Source organism: Lissotriton vulgaris, unplaced genomic scaffold (genome assembly GCF_964263255.1).
Source record: "Lissotriton vulgaris unplaced genomic scaffold, aLisVul1.2 SCAFFOLD_666, whole genome shotgun sequence".
In the NCBI taxonomy this organism is placed as follows: Eukaryota; Metazoa; Chordata; class Amphibia; order Caudata; family Salamandridae; genus Lissotriton; species Lissotriton vulgaris.
Window position 1 is genome coordinate 240,854 of NW_028252215.1, and position 21,888 is coordinate 262,741.

General features: G+C 40.9%; 1 protein-coding gene across 1 annotated transcript in view; it reads right to left on the reverse strand.

The window, feature by feature from the left end:
- The window catches only part of CHRDL1 (chordin like 1), a 665,455-nt gene that overhangs the window by 129,689 nt on the left and 513,878 nt on the right, over positions 1-21,888 (reverse strand). Inside the window, exons 5-7 of the mRNA XM_086951036.1 lie at positions 13,924-14,017; positions 6,271-6,338; positions 1,829-2,003 (exon numbers count right to left, since the gene is read on the reverse strand). Of these exons, the coding sequence (XP_086807162.1) occupies positions 1,829-2,003; positions 6,271-6,338; positions 13,924-14,017 (337 nt within the window). The remainder of the gene's footprint in view (positions 1-1,828; positions 2,004-6,270; positions 6,339-13,923; positions 14,018-21,888) is intronic.

Here is a 21,888-nt window from a genome sequence, read left to right on the forward strand (position 1 = left end):
GAGTCGCCAAATGTAGCCAATTGAACCTTCAAAGGGGACCTGGAAGAAAGGGGCAATTTCCTTTCTGTTCTTCTTGATCTCTGGGGGAATTCATTCAGACTTCCACAGGGCTAAGAAGGAGACTTTTCTTTGGTCAACACTTGTGTACACCTTTGGTGTTCAGTATACATTGTAAAAGTCTCATTTAAGGTTTAAAGGGATATTTCATGGATGTCACTATCTTGTCTCCGCCACACTGACAGAGATCGATCCAGGATATAAAAATAATTCTGCCATGTCAGTGTTTTCCCCCCTGAAATGGCTGTTTCCATCCCAGGGGCCACTATGGGGGAAACTTCAAGGTCGAAAGTTCAACAGAACCCTAGTAGGGTACTATTAGCATGCACATTACAAGTCACTTCCCAGAAGGAACACCATCATTTGCATGTTGGTCTTTCATGGTGACAAAACAGCCACAAGATTCGGCAGCCGCTTTGCCATAATTTCTGGCACTCCTCCATGGAGGACCTGATGGCAGAGCCAAAACAAGACTTCACCAGTGGGGTATCTGCCATCCGCCACCCTTTTCAGTAGTATGATGGATCATTCTGCTTTTTGTCAGGATCCTCATTATTGCCTTATTTTACATCAGGAAGAAAGTGTGCTATAATGGGGCAAATCGAGGGCACAGTGGAGCCTTCTCAGAATGCACTTTATATTGGTTTTAATGGCATGTACTTAAATGTCAAGTAATACAGGTCTTGCAGAAATGATTTATGGCTTTTGTCTAGGCCTGCGAGGCCACTAGTTAGTTATACATGATTGAAAGTATACTTTGGCTCGTTTCTTGAAAGTTTGGGTCCTGAAACACTATTTTTCTCATGCATTTTACGATAGGAGAAATTAAACAATACAGCCAAAATGGCTAAATAGAACTACACCAAATTTGGCAGAAAGCTATATATTTACCAAGAAAGCATGCCTTTGTAATTTGGTGTAAATCTGTTCAGTAGATTTTGAGAATTTAAAGTTCAAAATGTATAGATAGACAATTGGTCCCAAAAGACTCCTGGGGGAGTTCCTCGGGACGCAATAAAAAAAAGAGCAATGTGTTTGGTCACAAGTGCATTTTTCACGTTGGACGTCTAACTCCCACGAGACTCGGGATCAGCGGGAGCAAGTGATCTGATTGGCTGGCCTCAACCTGAAACAAAATGTTGCGACCATCCTTTCAGGACAAGGGGTTTCAGTCCTGTATCCTCAAAATGTAAGTAAAATAAGATACGTAGAGTCCATGCGTCCTGACTCCTGGGCCCTATTGGGTGTCCCAGAGGGACATTAGGACCTTCATTTTGGCATTGTAGGTAAATAAAGACAAGAGCCAAAACAACACAATGCCAGCTAAATGTTTTCTTCAGCCTTATGTGGAACATGCAGAACCGCTGTAAGCTTGCTGATACCGGCCCGGCCTGGCGGGCGGGATGCATTTCACGTGGAAATCGTGAAAATCTGACACGGATTCAGCATTATTCAATGTGACAGAATTGATGTTAATATCTGCGCAGATGCCACACTTTGTCCTATTTCTACTTCCTTCAAACAATGAAGCTATCCCACCCATTAACACATCCTTCTCCTCACCATACATTCTCAGCTGTCACACCTACAGTGCATGTGAACGAAGGCCAATAGGATTTGATAAAAATCATAGCACACAAACGTGGTTTTCTGTACAAAATATATTGCAAAATAATAAATTAAGCATTTCTTTATGTAGGTTCATAATAGCAATTGATATGTATTATTAGATTAATAAGACTATCAATGAAATAAATGTCTCTTGTTTTACCTCGGCCATGTTTGTGCTTGTTGTTGATGACAATTTGTACTATGGTTCCTGATGCTTGCTGTGGGTCAGGAGCAGCCCCTCGATTGCTCCTGCCACTCGGAAAGCGCGGGATGTTGACAACTTGTCGATGGGAGATGGCCGAAGCATCATAATGAGAGCGCTGGTGAGAGTGCCTCTGCGGAAAACAGAAATATTGGAGAATGAGGAAAGGCCAAAAACCAGAGATATATTACGTTATTGTCAGCCAACTGCATTTAGGGATAATTAGCATCTCTCTCCTTATTCTTCAATAGTACAATAAGCAATCCAATCTCTACTCTGGTAGACCTAGGTCTCTACTATCATATCAGGCAACCTCCAGTTCCTAGCATGTCTGTGAATAGGAGGTTAAGGTTAACCACAGTGTACAGTCCAATGAAGTGAAAATAGAAGCCATGAAAGCCTATTAGATATCAAGTGTATGGGGTCCGGTTTTCTCTTTGTGCTTCAGATGGGTTTAGTACAAATATGGACCTATCACAATTTGTTTCCGCAGGCAGTTTCTCCAAGTTCCTATCCGAGGAAAATTACAAGGGCATACAAGAGCAGTTCGAGTAACAGCAGTTGCAAAATAAGACCCAGATTTTTTTGCATGTTATTCCCCATTAGTTCTTGTAAGAGTAATAATTAGGTTTAAAAAAACAGATACTGTTCACAAGTTGTATTCAAACCAGGGTTTCTGCATCCATTATCAGCATGTTTGCGAGGCTCGAGGCTCTTTGTTTCTGTGCCACATTTGAAAACGCAGATGATTCCTTTAAGAAGGATTTGCTGCACCCAAATTCTACTGGCTATTTGGGAAAACCTGCAGTGGCATTTCAGCCTTTAGAGTCAAGTGTTGGACAAAGGGAGGCTCTGTGCTGCCCCTTTCCGTCAGAATGTGGACAAGGAATTAACGTTGTTTCTGTGTCATGCAGAGTCCTGAAGGGGTACCTCAGCTTGAATAGGACCAAGCAAATATCTTCAGAGTTGGAGACACTTTTCTTGTCATCTTCCCTCTCTCTTGGCAATAGGAAAAAGAAGCTTCACCAGCCCCTCCTAGTATGGTTTGATTTGGACCTTCCCTTTCATCAGCATATGACAGTGGTAACTAAAAGCATCTCATGCTGTTGAGAAAGGTCCACCACTGCTTTAGGTCCTCATCATATCGAGCTGACCAGTGCCCTGGTGTTGTCACATCTGGACTATTGTAATATTGTTTGTACCACAGCACTCGAAGAAGGAATATTGAAACTCTAAAAACTACACAACCAAGCAGCCAGAATGTGTTTCAATGTAAAGCAAGCTTTAAGAGACCTCCATTGGCAGACAATCAGATTATAGTTCAAATTTCTATATACTGACAACATTCTCTGTACTCTCTTTAAAGCTCAATTGTGAATGTTACCAAAATATCTCTAGTTGCTGTTCTTGAACTAAACTCCTAATTGACAACCAGTAGTGCACATCTATTCATCTAGGCCAGAAGCAACTTTCCCAACATACATTTTCTAATAAAAGTGAATTTCCATTTCCATTGAGCTCTCTACCACCAGCAAAAAGTAGGTATGACTAAAATGTCTACATAGAGTGCTGAAGAATAGTTACACACCTTGGTCCACATGGCCATCACAAAAATCGCTTGAGGACAAAGGGGACTACGACTTCCTGGCTGTCCTCTACACCTCATCAGAGTGATAAAAGTGAAGTGGCCATAGAATACTCATCAAAAAAAGTTGATGCATCAGGGAAAATAATCTGTGGCACAGCTGGCACGTCAATTGTGCCTTGGCATGATTGATCTGTCATCACGTATCTTTTCTTGGAGATCCACACCCAGATGTTTTGGATATATTATCACATGACTAAACTCTGCTATATGCTGGGAACCTTCTACCTGCATGTGGAGGACAATTTAAGATATTTTTTCTTTGTCCGACCACCGTGGTTTGGCCCAGATATGATGGGTGGTGAAAAATTGGCAACACTCCATTTGGGGTGTCCTTCTGATCCCATTTCTTCTTTGTATCATGTTTGCCGAAAGGGCATTCAAGATGAAGGTGGAACTGGATACACGGCATTCCTCTGCATTCTGAATGAGTTAACGGAACGAAGAGGAGGAACATTGGGACATCTTACTTTTATTGGCAGACGCACCATTTCCGCTCTCCTAAAATAAGTCCTTGGGTGATTCACAGCAGGCACAGCTAGACAGCCTTGCTCCCATAAAGATTTTTGACTACACCTCTTGAGATTTTATATGAAACCGCAGACTGCATGAAATAAAAAAGGCAAGGTACCAAATATGTTAAAGAGATTTGCAAGAAGGTCAATACTGTGTGAGAGACCATGTGTTATAAGGAATACAATTCCCATTCCCATTTATTATAAGAAAAGTGGTTCTTATAATATAGGTATAAGAAGGTACACAAGGTCTATAAAGAGAGTCTCCTCCGAAGGAGGAAGTCCTCTGTACTACAAACAAGTCCTCTTATTTATGACAATAACCCTCCCCCACTCTTAGCTTGCATGTTTCATCACTGGGTCCCTTCTCACATCAGGACAAATGGTGCCTGGTGTGGGTTACAATGTCATTAGTCAAGGGAGGAGCTCTTGAGGTTTTTGGTAATCAGGGCCCTATGAGAGTGGATGGTATGGGTGATGACTGCCAGATGCAGGGTATGTGGTAGGAGAAGTTAAAGCTACCTCTTGGTAGGCTGAACAATATTTTTATTTTGGTGCCCCGAAGGGATATATTAAAATTGAGAGGGGAGTGAGACTTCAACCCAATGGGAGAGGGGTCAACATGTTTCTCTCTAACTCATGACCTTACAAAGAGGTTATAGGTATTCTTCAGGACCATAATTGTATATAGTCACTCTGCCAAATATTGAGCTGAAGTGTGTAAAAGGGATGATTAGACTGATACAGACAGTGACCCAGAATAATTGTAGGAGTCCACAGACATCATCACGTGGAATAGTATAATAATGCAGAGAAAAAAGATAAAAGAAAGGCTTTCAAAATTATAGTTTACTGATCTGCATTTTATGTAACTTCAATATGTTCTTGTGGTCATGCATATGAAAATCTCACAACAGGAATGTATACAATGATTAATATAGGTAAGTGCCAAGAGTTTTGGATTTTTTCAAGAGCCAGAGATGTGGAATATAAATTATCACTGTAAAGTGGCACTCCGGTGCTGCGGTTGGTTCTTAGTAGAACCCTTGTCTAACATTAGTTTGAAGTTAGAATATTGGTCGTGGCCAAAGAGATTATGCATGAGTGAGTAGAACAGACCAGTTGTGGCCAAAGAGAGTATGCATGAGTCAGTGCATCAGGGACCTGTGAAAGCACTTACCTGCTCCGGTCCGCTGTTACTCCCTATGTGGTTTATCCGGTGAGGAAGCAGCATGTCTTACAGCAGGAAGTCTTTTTGAAGTCGACGAGGCTTTGCTCCTGATGCTGCCAACTGTGACCTTGTGGAAACATGACAGCTCATGGGGCTCGCTTGGAAATGTAGTTCCTATGGGGTCCCAAAGCTGTGATTCAGATGTCAGCACAGTGAGTTCACTGGGAAATGCAATCCTGATGCAGCCCCGGAAATGTGGTTCACAATGCTCACAAAGTAAATAAACATGGTGAGCTAGTATGCTCTTGGTGGCCATTATGCAAATGGAACATAATGTAACCTTAACTATGGAGGTGTGGATGTTTTTATAGTACTCTTATACATAACATTACTGAGGTCTAAAGCGATTGTCAAAGACCCAGAAAGATCTTGACGCCTCTCCTATTGGCTAGAAGTTTCACTCCCCTTTCAATTTTATTCCACCCATTAAGGGCACCAGAAAAAAATATTGCTTAGCACATCTAGAGGTAGTTGTAACTTCTCCTACCACATGCCATGCACTCTGCATTCCTCAGCCACACCATCCACACTCATAGTGCCCTGATTTCCAAAAACCTCAAGAGCTCCTCTTTTGACTAAGGGAGTTGTAGCTCACACCGGTGTGAGAAGGGACCCAGTGATGAAGGATACCACCAAAGGGTGAGTGAGGGTTATCGTCCTAAATAGGAGGACTCATTTTTAGTACAGAGCACACCCCCCTATGGAGGTGACTTGCCTAGTAGATCATTTGAAGATATTGTGCTATAATTGTCTTTCAGGGAATGGTACGTGTTTGGACTCTGGATGCTCCAAGTGATTCACACAAGGATGCTCGGGCCCCATATGCAATCTGCAAGAATGCCCCTCCGTAATCTCTGATTACATAGCAAACACAGAACGATAATACTTTCCTTAATACTGTTCTCCATATATTATATTTCAATGAACCTGCAGCTGTAGTTAATGCTTCATTACCAATTGCATTAGACCAACAAGTCCACATTTTTTACGTAATACAGATCACACTTACTGCTTCTCTGTTTGCTGGCTGCCGGACGGTTTCACCCTCGTGATGATCCCAGGATAGATCTCCATCTCCTAATTATACAGAAAATATTTTAATATATTTTATCAATTATATCCTAAACACGTGGGCAGCTTAGATAATATTCAGAAGAATAAGTGGCCATACACTACAGAGGACTCCCCATCATTCCCCAGAAGCAATATAAAAACAACCATGAAACACCACCTATTTTCACACTATCTACCATCTGCCAGGACATGATAGCCCCCTCCCTAACCCCCTATCTCAAGGAGTACTCTTCTAGGTCATTTTAATATCCCATATAACTTCAAGACAATTTCAATATTCTATAAATTAAGAGATCTCCACATTACATTATCTTTCTGAGCTTATTTATCTCTTAAACCACAGAAAAGACAATACCCCTAATCTCATTATCTTTTCGGATCTCCTCCCAATACTGTCTCCCCAAAAATTGTGCAGCCACTGTTAAATGTCCTTTCTATAGAATAACTATAGCAAGTACTTAAAGCATCAGCTACACCATGACCCACTCTTCTGATGATATCCTAAACTACTCCAACCAGACCATCTGCAACCACATCAAGTTGGTTCCTCTGAACTCAAGATCCTTAAAAAAAACCTCCAAGAGTGTCACTCAACTGAACATGACAAAAACAAAAAGACTAACAGAAAACAAGGAGAAATGTTGGAGATAGCTCATAATGCCCCAACGCCTTGCAAGAACTTAAAGCTTAGAGAATAATCTGAAAGTACCCTTTTCTCTTCATTAAGGTGAATTACAGTAAGAAACTCATCAAGGAGGTTAACAATAATTGAATAGCATTTTTTAAACAATTAAAGATTGCCGCTATCAAACTCAAAAACCTAACCGCTCTACCCTTCACAGAGCACCACCTAGAGGTGCCTTTTTCATTTAAATCCCATACTTGCGTCATTCACATTAACCAAAAGTCTAAATTAGAGAACAAATTGGAAAAAAGGTTTGCTCATTGGGGGGACTGTGTGAACACCACAACACAACCTGTACTTTTCTCAGACAAACCTCGAACTTATTGTAGATACTCTGAAGCACTGCCAGTTCAATCCCAGAAAAAAAACAGTAGTAATTAGATCAAGTTAAGAAGCCACAGATTTACAAATAAACCTACCAAGCTCAAATTGGAGCTTCGCCAAGAGGAAATAAAGAAAAATTATGCCCCCAAACAAAAAAGAACTACTTGAGAACAGATGCCGCCATTAAACAGTCTAAATATGCAACTTCTCTGAATAAATTCAAAATACACTTAATTTAAAGTAAGAGTTGTTTTACATGATTTTAAATTTACTGACCTCTCTCTGTATTTTGAGTAAAAGACTGGAAATAATAATTCAGAGACTGAAGAGGCAGATACACCTACACCTTTAACTTGCCCCAAAACGTAGCAGTAGAACCTCCTAGAGGTATCTTGAAGGTTTTCAAAACTACATACAAGACGCAGGAGCTGATTTAACTGTTGGTGGAAAAGATACTTCGACATGACTGCAACAGAGTACGCTTTCCACCAAACGGAAGGTCCGCCAATGCCATTTAGATTTGGGTGGACGTCCAATATGTAGATGGCAGAGACTACTCTGTCTCTGCCAACTACACACACCTCTGATGGCCTGATGAAGTAAGGGCTATCGGAGATGTAGCCATGTGTCCGCAAACCTGATTTAGAGTGGGACGACACATGGCCAGTTTTCACTGCCCGTCACTGCCATGAAAAACTGTGCAGTAGGGGCAGTGAAAACATTTAAATGGCCCCCATGCCATGGGAGAATGCTACTAAGGGGAGGGGAACATTTCACTTCTCCTTTTAAAAAACTATACCCTGCTTTGAGAGATTCTGGTTGAAAATAAAACCTAAAGTTGTACCTTAGATGTACAGCTCCACCATTTTGATGAAGCCATCTGTTAAACCTACAATTCTTTCCCAAAAAATACTAAAAGTACTCAGCCCCTCTTTAGAACAATTATTGGTCAAACCCTAGATTACAGCTCTGTTCACAAAGCTTGGAAGCAAGGTGTGCAAAACCATTGTTAAAAACCAGCATCCAGAATGGACAACTCAACCAACTATTGCCTGCCTTACTTACTTGGGTAAACGAATGGCAATCATTGTGCAACAGCAATTCCAATCCTGTACTATCAAGCATGATTTTCTACACCTCCTCTAAACAGGTTTTCAGGCAAGTCACAGAGCACCTAACTAGTCAAACATTCAGTACTTCATGACCTGCATCTCTTGGTGGACGGAGGTGGTGTCAGGTCTTGTTTTATTGGACATATATGTTGTCTTTGATACTATTGATCACAACATCCTACTATGAAGACTGACAAGAGCAGGTAATGTAGAAACAGCATAGGCATGGTTAAAATAATTTCTTGAAGACAAATTTCAGTAATTAGTCAAAATGCCTGAGTTTACCTCTCAATTCAAGTACCTTGGTGTTCCACCACATTTAATTATTTTGCCTTTTCTTTTCAACATGAATGCACAGCCAAGGGCCAACATACTCCAAGTAGAAGGATTACATTTTACAGGCATGCTGATGATCCTCAGTTGGCGTTTTGCCTATCTAAGCATCAGGCAGAGCAAGAGGGGTATTAGCAAACATCTTCCAGACTGATAGACCCTGATTCATTCACCAATCATTTGTGAAGTAAGTTAAATCCCAATAAACAATGTATTCTTCTCACCACTAAGAGTTCAGATATGGGGACCAATGTAGCCTGGCTTCAGATTATAGGTCCTGTGACTCTGCTAGCTAAATGTGTGTGCAACTGGAGTGCGATCTGTGATTAAAAAAAAAAATTCAAATTTGCGAGCTCCTGCATTTTACAAATAAAAACTCTAAAAATGTTTTTTTTAAATCAATTATGAATGTAATATACCCACGGTAAGGTTTTAATGCAATCAAAGTCAGGCTAGGACAACACAACTGGAAGTTGCAGCCAACTCTAACAAAGGATTTAACATCAATGTGGCTGTATGCTACGCTTGTAGGATCAGCGAGACGGGATGTACACAACAGTGTGCCCCAGCAGAGATGTGTGGGTGTTGAACGGCAAAAAGAATACGGTTTTATGTACTACTAGCCATGTCTTAAACATTGTAATCTGCTAACTATCTTGTTGTATTGGTTTGTATTTTTTTAAGAAACTGAAAATTAAAGGTTTACATTTTTTTGAACAAATAAAAAACAAAGGATTTAATTAATGCAAAATAACACAGCCAGGCTCATTACTGGGAAGCACTGGTGGAAACATTACTTCAATGTGCAAGTCGTTGCATTGGCTACCAATTAAACACCATAGAACAAAACTATAACAACAGCAAAGAAAATGCAACACTCATGTAGGTGTGTGACCTGCCCTCTCTTCTCTGTTGGTGTGTGTTGAAACAAGGGGTAGCCACTGTTATTCAAAGGTTCTATACACTACTGGGCCTGTGAAGACCTCTGCCAGGAGTAAGGACAGCTGTGCCTCAAGGATTGCTGCCCTGCTTGACTGACTGCTCTAAGGAACTGCTTCACTGCTGTGCTGAGCTGCCCCTGCTACCTGCTGATCTCTGCCCTGCTGAGGACAAGGACTGGATCCACCTCGCTTGAATCCAGAGTGACTCCAAGGGCTTGCTGACCTGCCTTCTGTTTTCTGAAGTCTCAGGGACATAAAAGATTTCTGGTGGTGCTACTGGACTCTGCCATCTGTGAGTCCTACCCTTGCCGGAAGTGCCCCCTCCAATTCTGGACCTCAGAACTGGGTTCTGCAGTGATTTTGCTACAAAATCGACCGATCGTCACCACTGTGCCGATTGTGCCCTACTACGTCAGCCCAGTGCCAATTCGAACACATCCCTGTGTGGCACGACAATGACGCGGGACCTGACTGTGAAGCTTGTTGATGACACAGCGCCAATCCGAGGTCCCAACTGTGAGGCTCGACTTCAATGCAGCGACCAAACTGTATGAATCAGAGTCAACGCATTGCAACCTAGACGATGACGCTTTGCTCCATCCAACGTACTTTTTAAGCTGGACCTGTTTGAGTCCTGTAGCCAGCCTGCCCTCCATGGTGGTTGACCTAAACTTTGGATTTACCGCAGTCCACCAGTCACCTTTTAGTGCTATTGACTTCTAAGCACCATTTTTATTTTTTTCGTTAAACATTCATAACTCCGGTTCCACTAATTGGATTTTTATCGCTTTGGTCTTGGATTACTCAGATAAATATTCTCAACTTTTCCCGACCTGTCTGGAGTCTTTTTGTGGTGTTTCATTGAGTTACTGTGCGTGTTGCACAAATACTTTATGTTGTAAAGTAAGTACTTGGTGAAGCTTAAGTTCTTTAACAGCTTTATTTCACATCTCCACTACTCCACATAACTCCCGCATTCTGCCTGAGCTGAGCCCTGCAAACATTCCAAGGCAAGCTTCCAGGCAACTGCCAGAGTAATAGAACAATCCAAGGTTCCAAGGGAGACAGGGGGAAAGGAACGTACTATTATACAATAAATAAACATTACACATATTCTCTTTAGATAAGCCTGCCTGCTCAGTGCCAATCTACCAGAGGGTGAGATAGGTTCTCTTTTAGTGTGTATCTAGCTTACCCTGCCTAGAGTAGTGGTTCCTGCTTGGACTGGGTGCATACCTCTGCCAACCAGAAACGCCAGGTCTAATAGTAACTCTTTTAGACATTCTTCCTTATTGATCAACTGTAGACTAAGACTGTATCCTTTCACACCCTCTTCTACTTTTACATGGAGCCTCTTGCATAAATGCAAAAGATGAAAAAATACACTAATTGGTATTGGTGCTTTTTGAAGGACAGTGCTGTGGTGACAGGCTAACCACTTTGTTCCTCAGAGTGTAGAGAAAGTTAATAAGAACGATAGGCGAGAAAAGTTAGGGAGCTATCTTCTGGCATTAAGGAGATGAGTTCTGATCCTAAAACATCCCCTCTCCTCCCCCAGGGTAGAGAATAACCCTCCCTGTCTAATTCTTTTGGTTGGCCACCTCAAAAGATTTTTTTTCTTCTGTCTGCTGTATATGAGTGTGGAGAGAGAAAAGACACTGTGATAATGGTTATTAGCTTCAGGATTGATGCCAATGTGAACAACGTCATGGCTCAATATGCAAAGTGTGTGTGCGTGTATGCATGAATATGCATGCATGTGTATGTTCGTGCATGTATGTGTATGTATATATAATCCAGTTTCAGGAGTCTTTTCAAGAGGTACAGAGATGTATAGGTATTTCTCCTACCTAACATATGTTTGTCAGATATGAAAAGTTTTTAACCGTTAATGAAAGTGGAAAAGATTTATGATTGTGCTTGTTGCAAATACAAAATGTTGTTGACATTGCTGTGTTATACACTTCAGAAACTTTGATGGGAGCTGAGCCGAAATACTCACTTCTTGAAAGACTGAGATCTCTTTCCGCTATTTAAAATTGGCAAACATGTTGTCAACTTAAGGTCTGATGGAACAGAGCCTAACATAGCCAAGTTGGTGGTAAACCAGGAGAGTACAATGTCCATGTGGAGCACATGCTAAGATTGAACAATGTGGTGACAGACTGATAAGCAGAGGTGATGAGTTTTGCAGGAAGTGATGTCAATGATGTATCTCGATGTTAGTGAAGGGTGGCATGAGAGCAAAGAGTTGCAGTTTCCTCGAAGAAATGGTTATGAACAGTGAATACTGAACTAGTAAATGTGAAGCAGTACACCATACACGGGTTTCATCTGTTGATGAGGCCAGAGTGTGTGGGGTGAAAGATATATTGCATATGGAGTAAATGTGCAGGAAATGGTCAGTAAATGTCACCACTCACTACAGGGGCAGAGTATTAAAGATGGAGCATGAAAGGCATCTAGGAAGAAGCTTGGTTGAAAGGTGCGTTCTATGTGAAGTGCAGCCAGCGATAAAGTGCTTAAAGCCGAAGTGGTGCTGTAAGAATCTGTTCTTGTTCCTGATAAGGTGTGGAATTTGAATCGTTGAGAGTTTAGGTTTTGAACATAGACAAACCTTCTGTAATCCCAGATTGGTGGAGCGAGTAAAGAAAATGGCTGTAAATATGTACATTAGTCACAGAGAAGCAATTTGTATTGGGTGAAGGATTTAGAAAAATAGTTGGTGCAGAAACTAACATGTATCCAACGTGTCAGGAGGTTTGAGGAGGGAGTGTTGATTAAAAAGAGGTTCAGTTTCGTGTTTCTAGAAAGCAATTAAGGTATTACTTGTGGTACAGGAATAAGAAGGTGAGACAGAGCATCTTGTTCAAGGTGGAAAATATGGTTCATATTAAGAATTCAAGTTTTGTGCGCGAGTATCAGTGGATATATTTAGAGATGTCTGAGTTAACAGCAGTTGATCAGAGGTGTGTGGTGCTCGCTTGGATTGGTAAGTGGGGTGTTGATAGAGTAGGCAGGATGAGTGGCTAGCTCGGAAGTTTCAGAGTGAAGTTACTCTATGCAGGTCTGCGTGGTGTACTTGTGTCAATAATGCGTTTCGTTGAATGTGTAATTAGGGGGGTGTGTTGCGGTCAGTGGTCTTTCCATGTGAATCGTTTTTATGGAATGTAGGATGTGGAAGGGCATTTCAAATGTTTTAATTGAAAATGCTGGTATGCACTGTGCAGACTAAGAATGGAACTGCATTTACAGGGCCTTTGGTCGTGATTTATTAAGAGAAGAATTATGAATATCTCCATCCCTCTGTCCTCTTTTCAATATTTAGCTTTTATTAGGGGGCACCCTGCAGGTCTCCGTTCGGGGAGCAGCTTTGGAAAACAACCCAACATAGATGATGAATCCCTGCTAAGGATAAACATCAGAACAACTCAGCCAGAGAAGTTAATAGCTATCTCTGATTAACCCCCTTTAGTGCGGTGACAATTCTCGATGTTTGTGAGTTTTTAAAAACCTACTTGATGCTTTCTCGCACCCAGTTTTCGCACCTACGTATAGAGGAAAGACAAAATAGGATGTAATGTGGGGCCAAAGTACACCTAAAAAAACCAAATTTGAGGGTCTGAAAACATTTCTCAAGTAGAGAAAACTTTAACAGTATCAGCAATGCTTAGGTCTGGGTATGGCCCAAGTTAGTGTAGACCTAAGGCAGCAGAAGTAAAAGGACCTATACTATTGGCGTAATTTCCTCTATGCATGCGTTCAAATTTATCCTAACAATCACTAATCTATGCAAACCGGAAAACGAAAACTAGAATCAGGGCTTTAAATGGGCAGGTACTATCAGCTCCCGCGTGTCTGCACTTCTGTACGTTGGAAGGGATAGTACAGGCACTTCTCATAACAACTGGTACCCTGAGAAACGTGGGAGCAGTTAGCAATAGATGGAACATAATGCAAAGTTGGCCTTTTCTTCCCAGAATTGTTTATCGAGCTTGTAGCGTTTCATAGTAAAAGCGGCTTGTGATGAAATCTGAACTATTATAAAATATGCTTGTGAACTCTATCATATTACCCAATACTGAATCCTAGGCAAGCTTTCATTTTCGAATGTATGAGTAAAACAAATCAATGGTTCAACTAATTTAATTAATTGAGTGAACACATCAAAAAGTACTAATGGGAAATATTACCTCTGCAGACTTGGCAGCATGAGTCTGGAACGGAGACAGGGTAAGCACAGGTTAGTTTGCGACACGTCCTCAGGCCGCAGTATACGTTTCCTTCCTACCAAGAAAGACAAGGCACAGTTTCAGAAGAACTTCAGAGTGTAGAAAAAGAAGAGCAGAAATAGAATCTGTGGGTAACGCTGTGGCAGGAGAGAACACAGAAAAGAAAAAGCTTTTTTTGGTGCCCTAACCAATTTTTGCTCTCTACCAGTACCTCAGGAGAACACATGAACAGGGCCAGACAGACCTTTTATTCCACCGGGCATTTCCCTCGTGGTCTGGAGCCGGCCCAATGCCGCTCCTGGTGCCTCTGTCACTTTCTCCATCTCCAGAAGTTCATTGCAGCAGGGATGATGAGAGAGCGGGAGGGCGGGGGAAGGTAAGCGATCAGAGAGTGAGAAGAGAGGGTGGAAAGAGAGAGACTATGCGAGGATAGGAAGGGACCAGGGCAGGTTTGAATAATTATGCCAGGACCGCATTTGGGGGCACATGCATCATTGTAGGAATTTGCATTTCCTAAATTGCGAAACTTAAGGAATCGCAATTTAGGAATTGCAAAATCCTATGCATCAAGAAATCCTAATTTTTTTTAGGATTTCTTAATTTTCGGAATTTGCGATTCCTTATTTGCGAATCACAATTAAGGAATGGCATTACATTGATTCCTATGGGCCTAGAGGCCCATAGGAATCAATGCCGTTTTGCATTTCTATTTTTTGGAATTCGCAATTTGTTGATGCATTGCAAGGGTGCAGAGGGGGGTCCAAAGGACCCCCCCTGCACCCCTGAAATATATTTTAAAGTGCATGTTTCACACACACATGTCCTAAGGACATGTGTGTCTGTAACATGACACTTTCCAAAATGCATTTTTGTGCTTTTTTAAAGAATTTCGCAAATTAACACTAGGGTCAACCTCGTGTTAATTTGCACTTCCTATTTCAAAATTCGCATTTAAAAAAAAATTGATGCATTGCATTTAAGGAATCGCACAAATGCGATTCCTTAAATGCATTCGCATTTTTAGGAAATGCAAAAAAAAGCGAATTTTGAAAAATTGTTTCATGCATCCCAAAAACGTATTTAGGAAGCGCAAACGGCCGAATTTACCGATTCGCACCGTTTGCACTTCCTAAATAGGAGGTTGATGCATGTGCCCCTTGGTTCCCCTGTCCGGCCCTGCACATAATGCGATTGGCTTAAAAAATAATCAAGCACAAGTGCAAATTGAAAAGTGATAGACTTTACCTGCAAAAAGTACTGTGCCAATAGTTAAAAGTCAGAAGAACCTAGGACCTCTTAGTTGGTTGTCAATTAGAACTCTGCACACATCATCAGTATGTCATTCAACTTGTACCTATTTAAACAACTTAGGCCCAGATGCATGAAGCTAAAAACCGCTCGCAAAGGGGCAGATTCTTAGAATCTGCCCCTTTGCGACCAGTATTTTTGCATTTGGGATGCATCATCCCAAATGCAAAAATCGCAAATTAAGAAATCGCAAAATTGCGATTACTTGCATTTAAGGAATCTCAAATTGAGTTTCCTTAAAAGCAATGCATTAAAGTTTAAAAAATAGCGATTTCGCTAAAAGGACGTGCAAATTACCATGAAGTTGAACTTCATGGTAATTTGCAAAAACTTAGAAAAATGCACTAAAGTGCATTTTTCAAAGTTTCATGTTGCGCACACACATGCCCTAAGGGCATGTGTGTACGCAACATATGTGCACAGATCAATTTCAGGGGTGCAACAGGGTGTCCTTTGGACACCCCTGCACCCTTAAAATCGCATTCTCAATTTGTGATTCGCTAATTGCGATTCGCAAATTGAGAATGTCTTCCCATTTATTCCTATGGGCTTCTATGCCCATAGGAATGAATGGGGATGTATTCCTTAATTGCGAATCGCAATTTGCAATTCGCAATTAAGGAATTTTAAGAAATCGCAATTTTTTAAGCGATTTCTTCATGCATAGCATTTTGCTATTCCTCATTAGCGAATCCTTATTTTTCGCTAATAAGGAATCGCAAAATGGATGCTTGATGCATCTAGGGGTTAGTATTCTAAGAGATCTGAATTTTACTAATTCTTTCACATATTGGAAGCAGATAACACTCCAGTATAGTGATAAATATAGTACATATGTGTATTCATATATTATGTAAGGTGATGATAAGGTTGGCGTTACAATTAGGGCGGGCGACCTCAAATCTGGGGGTTCAAGTCTCGGCAATGACGTTGAACATCTTGTGATTCTGGGCAAATAATGTAATCTCCCCGTGCCTAACAAAAATTTATGTATCCTTATTTAATGCAACTGATGCTATGTAAAGCGCTCTGATACCCGATTCGGTCAAGTTCGCGCTATATAAAACTCCGTAAAAATACTTTTAAAAAATACATATATAAATCAAATATGGATTTTGTAAGGTGCAGGGCGACTTCAGCTTCCCTTAAAAATTTGCTGATGACATTGAGCATGCAATGACACATCAGACCAAGGCCTATAAAACTACGAAATACTTCATTAATTCAAGTTTGTCACTCACAACACAACATCATAGTTAATACAAAATAGGATCAAGGACTAACTAGAAGTAGCGCGGGAATAAAGACAGCACTGGAAAAAACAAAAGTACAGGTTAGGGAATGGCAGCTGTGAACTAATAGACAGGTGGAGAACACACTAATGCGCTCGGTTGCCCGGCAGCTCACCACAGTTTTCTTGATGCTGCTTCTACAGCTTATGATCAGTAAATGGAGGAAAAATTACCGTCCACAAGCTTTGATTAGGTTCATTTCATTGATTTCAATTTACTGTGTCACCATTTTGAGACAGACCCGACACATAGTGTGCTGCCATACCTCCTCGCTGGGTCCCCACCAAGAGGATGCTGGGAGTCAAAAATGCCACAGAGAAACTCTTAAAGAGGACAGCAGTCTCTACCAACCTCTGCTGGCGATATTGTGGTCAGCCGCCGTCCAAACCAATGATCAGCCTACAGTTTGCCTGAGGCTGGTAATTTATGCAAAGTCTAAATCAGGGCAATGTGTTTTAGAACTGTAATGTCATGTGTTTTATACAAATGAAAAGTATGTAAAAATATGATAATCTACACACAAACTCTGCATGCGTATAAGAATATGTATCAAAGAATTCGGATTTTAAAAATACCTGGACTTGTGGTGGGGTTCTTCTCAAATTTGTAAAGTTAGACAGAGATATCATTTGGAAACATCTCTAAAAAATATCTGCCTCCAGAAGTCTTTCTGTTGAAGACTAAGTCAAGATCAGATTTATCAGGTCGTGTCAAGGAGAGTGGAAGGACAGAATAGTATAGAGTGCTGTAAGTGTTAACAAAATTCTTCTTTCCAATTGAAAAAATAAGAAACTGATATTTTTACCTAAGAAGTGGCATGAAATCCATCTGAAAGACATGATTACAATAAGGATGACGGAAAATGTGTAACCTACGAGTATGTAAATTACAGTCAGAAATCAGGCAGTAAATTTATTGTACATCATTGCATGTGTAGAGCACACCTTTCGACTGACATGATTAACGCTATTCAATTTCCATATCCATCTGTTTTCTGTAATATTCATCACACCTGGATGAGTTGTTTTACTCTGTTTTGAGTTTCCATTTGACATGCTGGTTTAAGCACTGCTAGTTAATGTACACACAATAGTCCATCAATTTTCATGTCATTTGATTTACCGCCATTTTCTCTGTCAATCGTTTCAAGTATATTTTCTTTGAATTCCATTGCCATTTAACAATTTCTGTTGTTGTTCATGTAATTTGCTAGATACCTCTATGTTATATTATCTGATATTCATATGTTGAACATGTTCAAAGATGGCCAGCATGTTCATGAACTGCACATTTGCTGCAATTATGTATTTTCTTGACTCCTCTGTCACTATTAGATTTAATGACATTTAAATATATTATCACTGTCATTACAGCCTCCAAACCTACACTCTCTGACTAACTTCATCAAACTCTTCAGTTGAATATTTTTTCTATTTTCTGGCACGGGTCTATGTTTTAACACACTTCACCCAACATGGACACCACTCTAGTTGACGGTCCATTCACTGTGCGAAATAAAACTGTGCTTCCTTACTTCCTCACAGAGCTTCCATAATGGATGTTGCATTGTGTGTGTTGTGAGCTAGATGCCCAGGTGCCTGATTACTGATTCACTTGACTTGTGCCAAGGAACCCCGCGTATCCTCGTCCCTTTAAAAACTTTGTATCACAGAGCTTCCGTTGCAGATGCTGCATGGTGTACAGTGTGAGCAAACTGTTCGGCCGCTCTATTTTCGATTCACTCGATTTGATCTTTAAAGCCTATCTTTAAAGCCTACTGTCCAAGTAGAGACAACAATCCTAGACAGGGTAAGTCAGATACACACCCTAAATTAACCTGTGCTCACCCTCTGGTAGCTTGCCACTGAGCAGTCAGGTTTAACTTGAGAGGCAATGTGTAAATAGCTGTGCAATCTTTAATCACTGTAAACACAGTGAAAACACAAAAAGACTCCACACTAGTTTAGAACAATAGAGAGTACATATCTGAGTGAAGCAAGACCAAATATTTCTATTCAGAGTAGAATTTCAAGTGGGTTGTCTGGCCTACAAATCTCTGCATGTCAACTCTTCATCCTACCTCCCCAGCCTGTTCAAACAACTGGACAGCTCAAGAACATCAAGAAACCTCCATCCAAAGCTATTCTGTTTCAAACCTCCTCAGTCCTTCTCAGGAGCAGCTTCCCTCCCTTCGAACTCACTCTTGGCAGACTTTGCAAACACCTAAAAGCACACTTATTAGGACTGAAACTATCTAGTTAATGCTGGTTGTCAAGTCGATGTCCTGCTTCTGCAAAATATCTTCTCCCTGTTTTCCTCTCCCTCTTGGCTCCTTGTTCCTTGCATGTATCCCTTATCTGCTCTCACTCACCTCCGAACCTCTCATCTACTTATCCCCCACGAAATCATCCTTGCTCTATACCGTACACTCCCTCTCTCTCCAGGTCTCTCTGTTCTCTCTCTCCCCTTTCTGACTTTCTCCTACGAGCTCACTACTCTCCAGTCCTTCAACCACTCCCTCCCTCTCTCATCAACTGCTCTCCCATTACTCCATCCTTGCCCCCTCCCTGTAATTCTTGCTCACTTTCCCCCTGTTTTCTCACCAACTCTCATTCTCTCCACTTTTTTCACACTCTTGCCTTGCTTCTCCCTATTCTACCAAACGGCTCCCTCCTCCACTATGTCCTTCTCCTGCTCTCTAGTCCTCACTTCCCACCTCTTCTCCTCCTCATCTATCCCACTTTCACTTCACCTTCTTTGCCCTACATATCTTAACGCACCTACGCACTCTCTACCATTCTGTACTTCTTTAAAGTTCTCATTACCCTCCTCTCAGGTTCTCGTCATCTGCAATTGGGGATGATATGGCCTTACTGCTAGGGTGGTCGATTTCAACGCTGAGGAACCAGGTTCGGGTCTCGGCAGGGACGCTCAACATCCTGTGATCTGGGAAAATCACTTAATCTCTATGTGCCTAACCCCAAAAAATTAATGTGTCTGTCTGTAACACAACTGGTGCTCATGTAAAGTGCTCTTATACCTTCGGGTCAAGTTTGCACCATATAAAACTCCCAAAGCAAAATTCATTATGTTGCAACTATTACCAATTATATGATTGTTGCATTGACCATCTAGATTGTTATCTGTTTGATATTCACATTGTAGTTTAGTTCCTATATTCCCAATAGGCTCTGCGCATTAGAATAATATATCCTATAGATTTGACGTAGGACTTAGGTTAGTAGGTCTCTATCGAATATACTAAACTTAATTGTGAGTGCCAGCTAGCTTAGAGGTCACTAGAAACTTTCTCAAATTCACAAGAAGGGATTAGTTCCTGACAACCGCATAAACATGACAACTTTGTTTCCCTAGGACTGGAATAACTATCTTCAGAGTCATGGAAACAATAAGTATTTCACTCAGTCAATAGTGCATGCTTTGTTTCTACAGAGTTGCAGAGAAATAGAGAGAAGGGCATTTTCAATAAAAAGGTTTATTGAACAGTCTTCTTTCTCATGCAAGAGAAGTGAACATCTACAAGCGTTATGCAGACTGCAAAGTATAATGCGTACAGCGAGAATAGTATTATAAAATAATACTGTAAGAGCATTGTATAGTTTCTAAGCCACATAAAAATACATACATAAATACACAGACTAAAATACTCAACTGGTGCTCCTAAAATACGCCTACCCCAATGCACCTAACCTAAGCCTAATACGTGGGAAGAAGTAAGTATGGTCTTTTGTATAGGTGTGGTTTTTGCCAAGAATCTACCAAAGGTTTCTCTAGGTTCTAATCCGCTCCATACCTTAGAATGAAGGATTTGGTATCTCTGTCTCGGGACTCGATTTCCCAACATCCCGCAAGGGGAGTCAGAAACACTGGAGATGGATTTCTCAGCAGAGGAGGGCAGCTTCCTGATCAGTGCGTCAGCTGGAGAGTCGGTTTCCTTCGGCACTTGCTGTAGCGAGCTGCGCCGGGTACGTAGGTCGTCGAACTGCTCCGAACCACCGTATTTTGCTATAGCAAGTGAAGGTATATTTATACCTTGAAGCTGTTTAGGAATGCCATGTTTGACGTAAAGTCGGGCATATGAACGTCATGTATGAACCCCTGGGGAATAGTTCTTCATTGTACAACTAACTGAGTTTTTGAAGAAATCAATATTCGAGCAAGGAGAAGTCCCTAACGGCTTAAGCTGTTTTTCCAAGAAATAGTTGTGATGTTTGGTGAACGAATGGAAGTAGCCATGCCTGTATTTGGATAGCATGGGTTAGGCCTAAATAAGGGCTTGATTTCTATGCCTATATTAGAGCAACATGGATTGTACCTATATAAGGGCATGAATCGGGAAATCCATTCGGAATCTAAAATGATACACAACAGCGTCACCACTGTTCTTCGTGAAGCACTATCCATAGTATCTCTTAGTCAGAAGGTTAGATTTCAGTTATTCCTAAGCCTGGTGGCACAACAATGCCATTCACTCCTACACAGTAGAATATTTCAGGACCATCAAATAAAAGGACTTAAAAAGCATTTGGTCTCAGCCTTTTCATCCGTACTGCCATTCATAATTGATGACTTCTTGGAAGAAATAGGAGCTCTACAACTATCGGTTGTCATCATCAGTAATACATTGCAAAGCATTCAGGAGACATGGTCAGATTTGTATACAAGAATTACCGAGGTTGAAGAGTGAGTAAGTGATGCACAAGATGTGATGGAAAATATTCATTTGGGCAAAGAGGTATATATTTTCAAGGAATAGACTGAAGGTTCAGAAAATAGAAATAGAAGAAGCAACTTACAGATCTGTGGTATTCTGGAAGGTGCTCAAAACTCTAATATAATTACCCTTCTGAACTAAAAACATAGTGGATATGATGGATACCTGTGATCGTAATATTGAGAGCTCAAAGAATTGGGGACAAAGCCTCACTATTTGGAAAGTAAAGGAAGTCAAGAGGCACTGTATCCTTTCCCTTCAATATACAGATCTGATTAAGACCTTTTCAGCTAAAACAGAAAGAAAGCAGTTGCTGTAATTGAGGCACAATGATTTTTCTAACAGGATATTTCCAGAGAGACAGTGAACAGAAGGAAATTTTTCAATTTGCATTCGGTGCTGAAGTCTATGAATGCAAGATCTGGTTTGGTACATCCATGCCTGTTCTAAGTGACTTAGAAAGACAGACTGCTATGGTTGATATTCCTACCAAGCTGCAAGCATTCATCCATACACATGAAGGAAGAAAATATGGATATTGTCATATTTCATCCTCAATATTACTAATAAATGTTTCAATTTACATTTGAA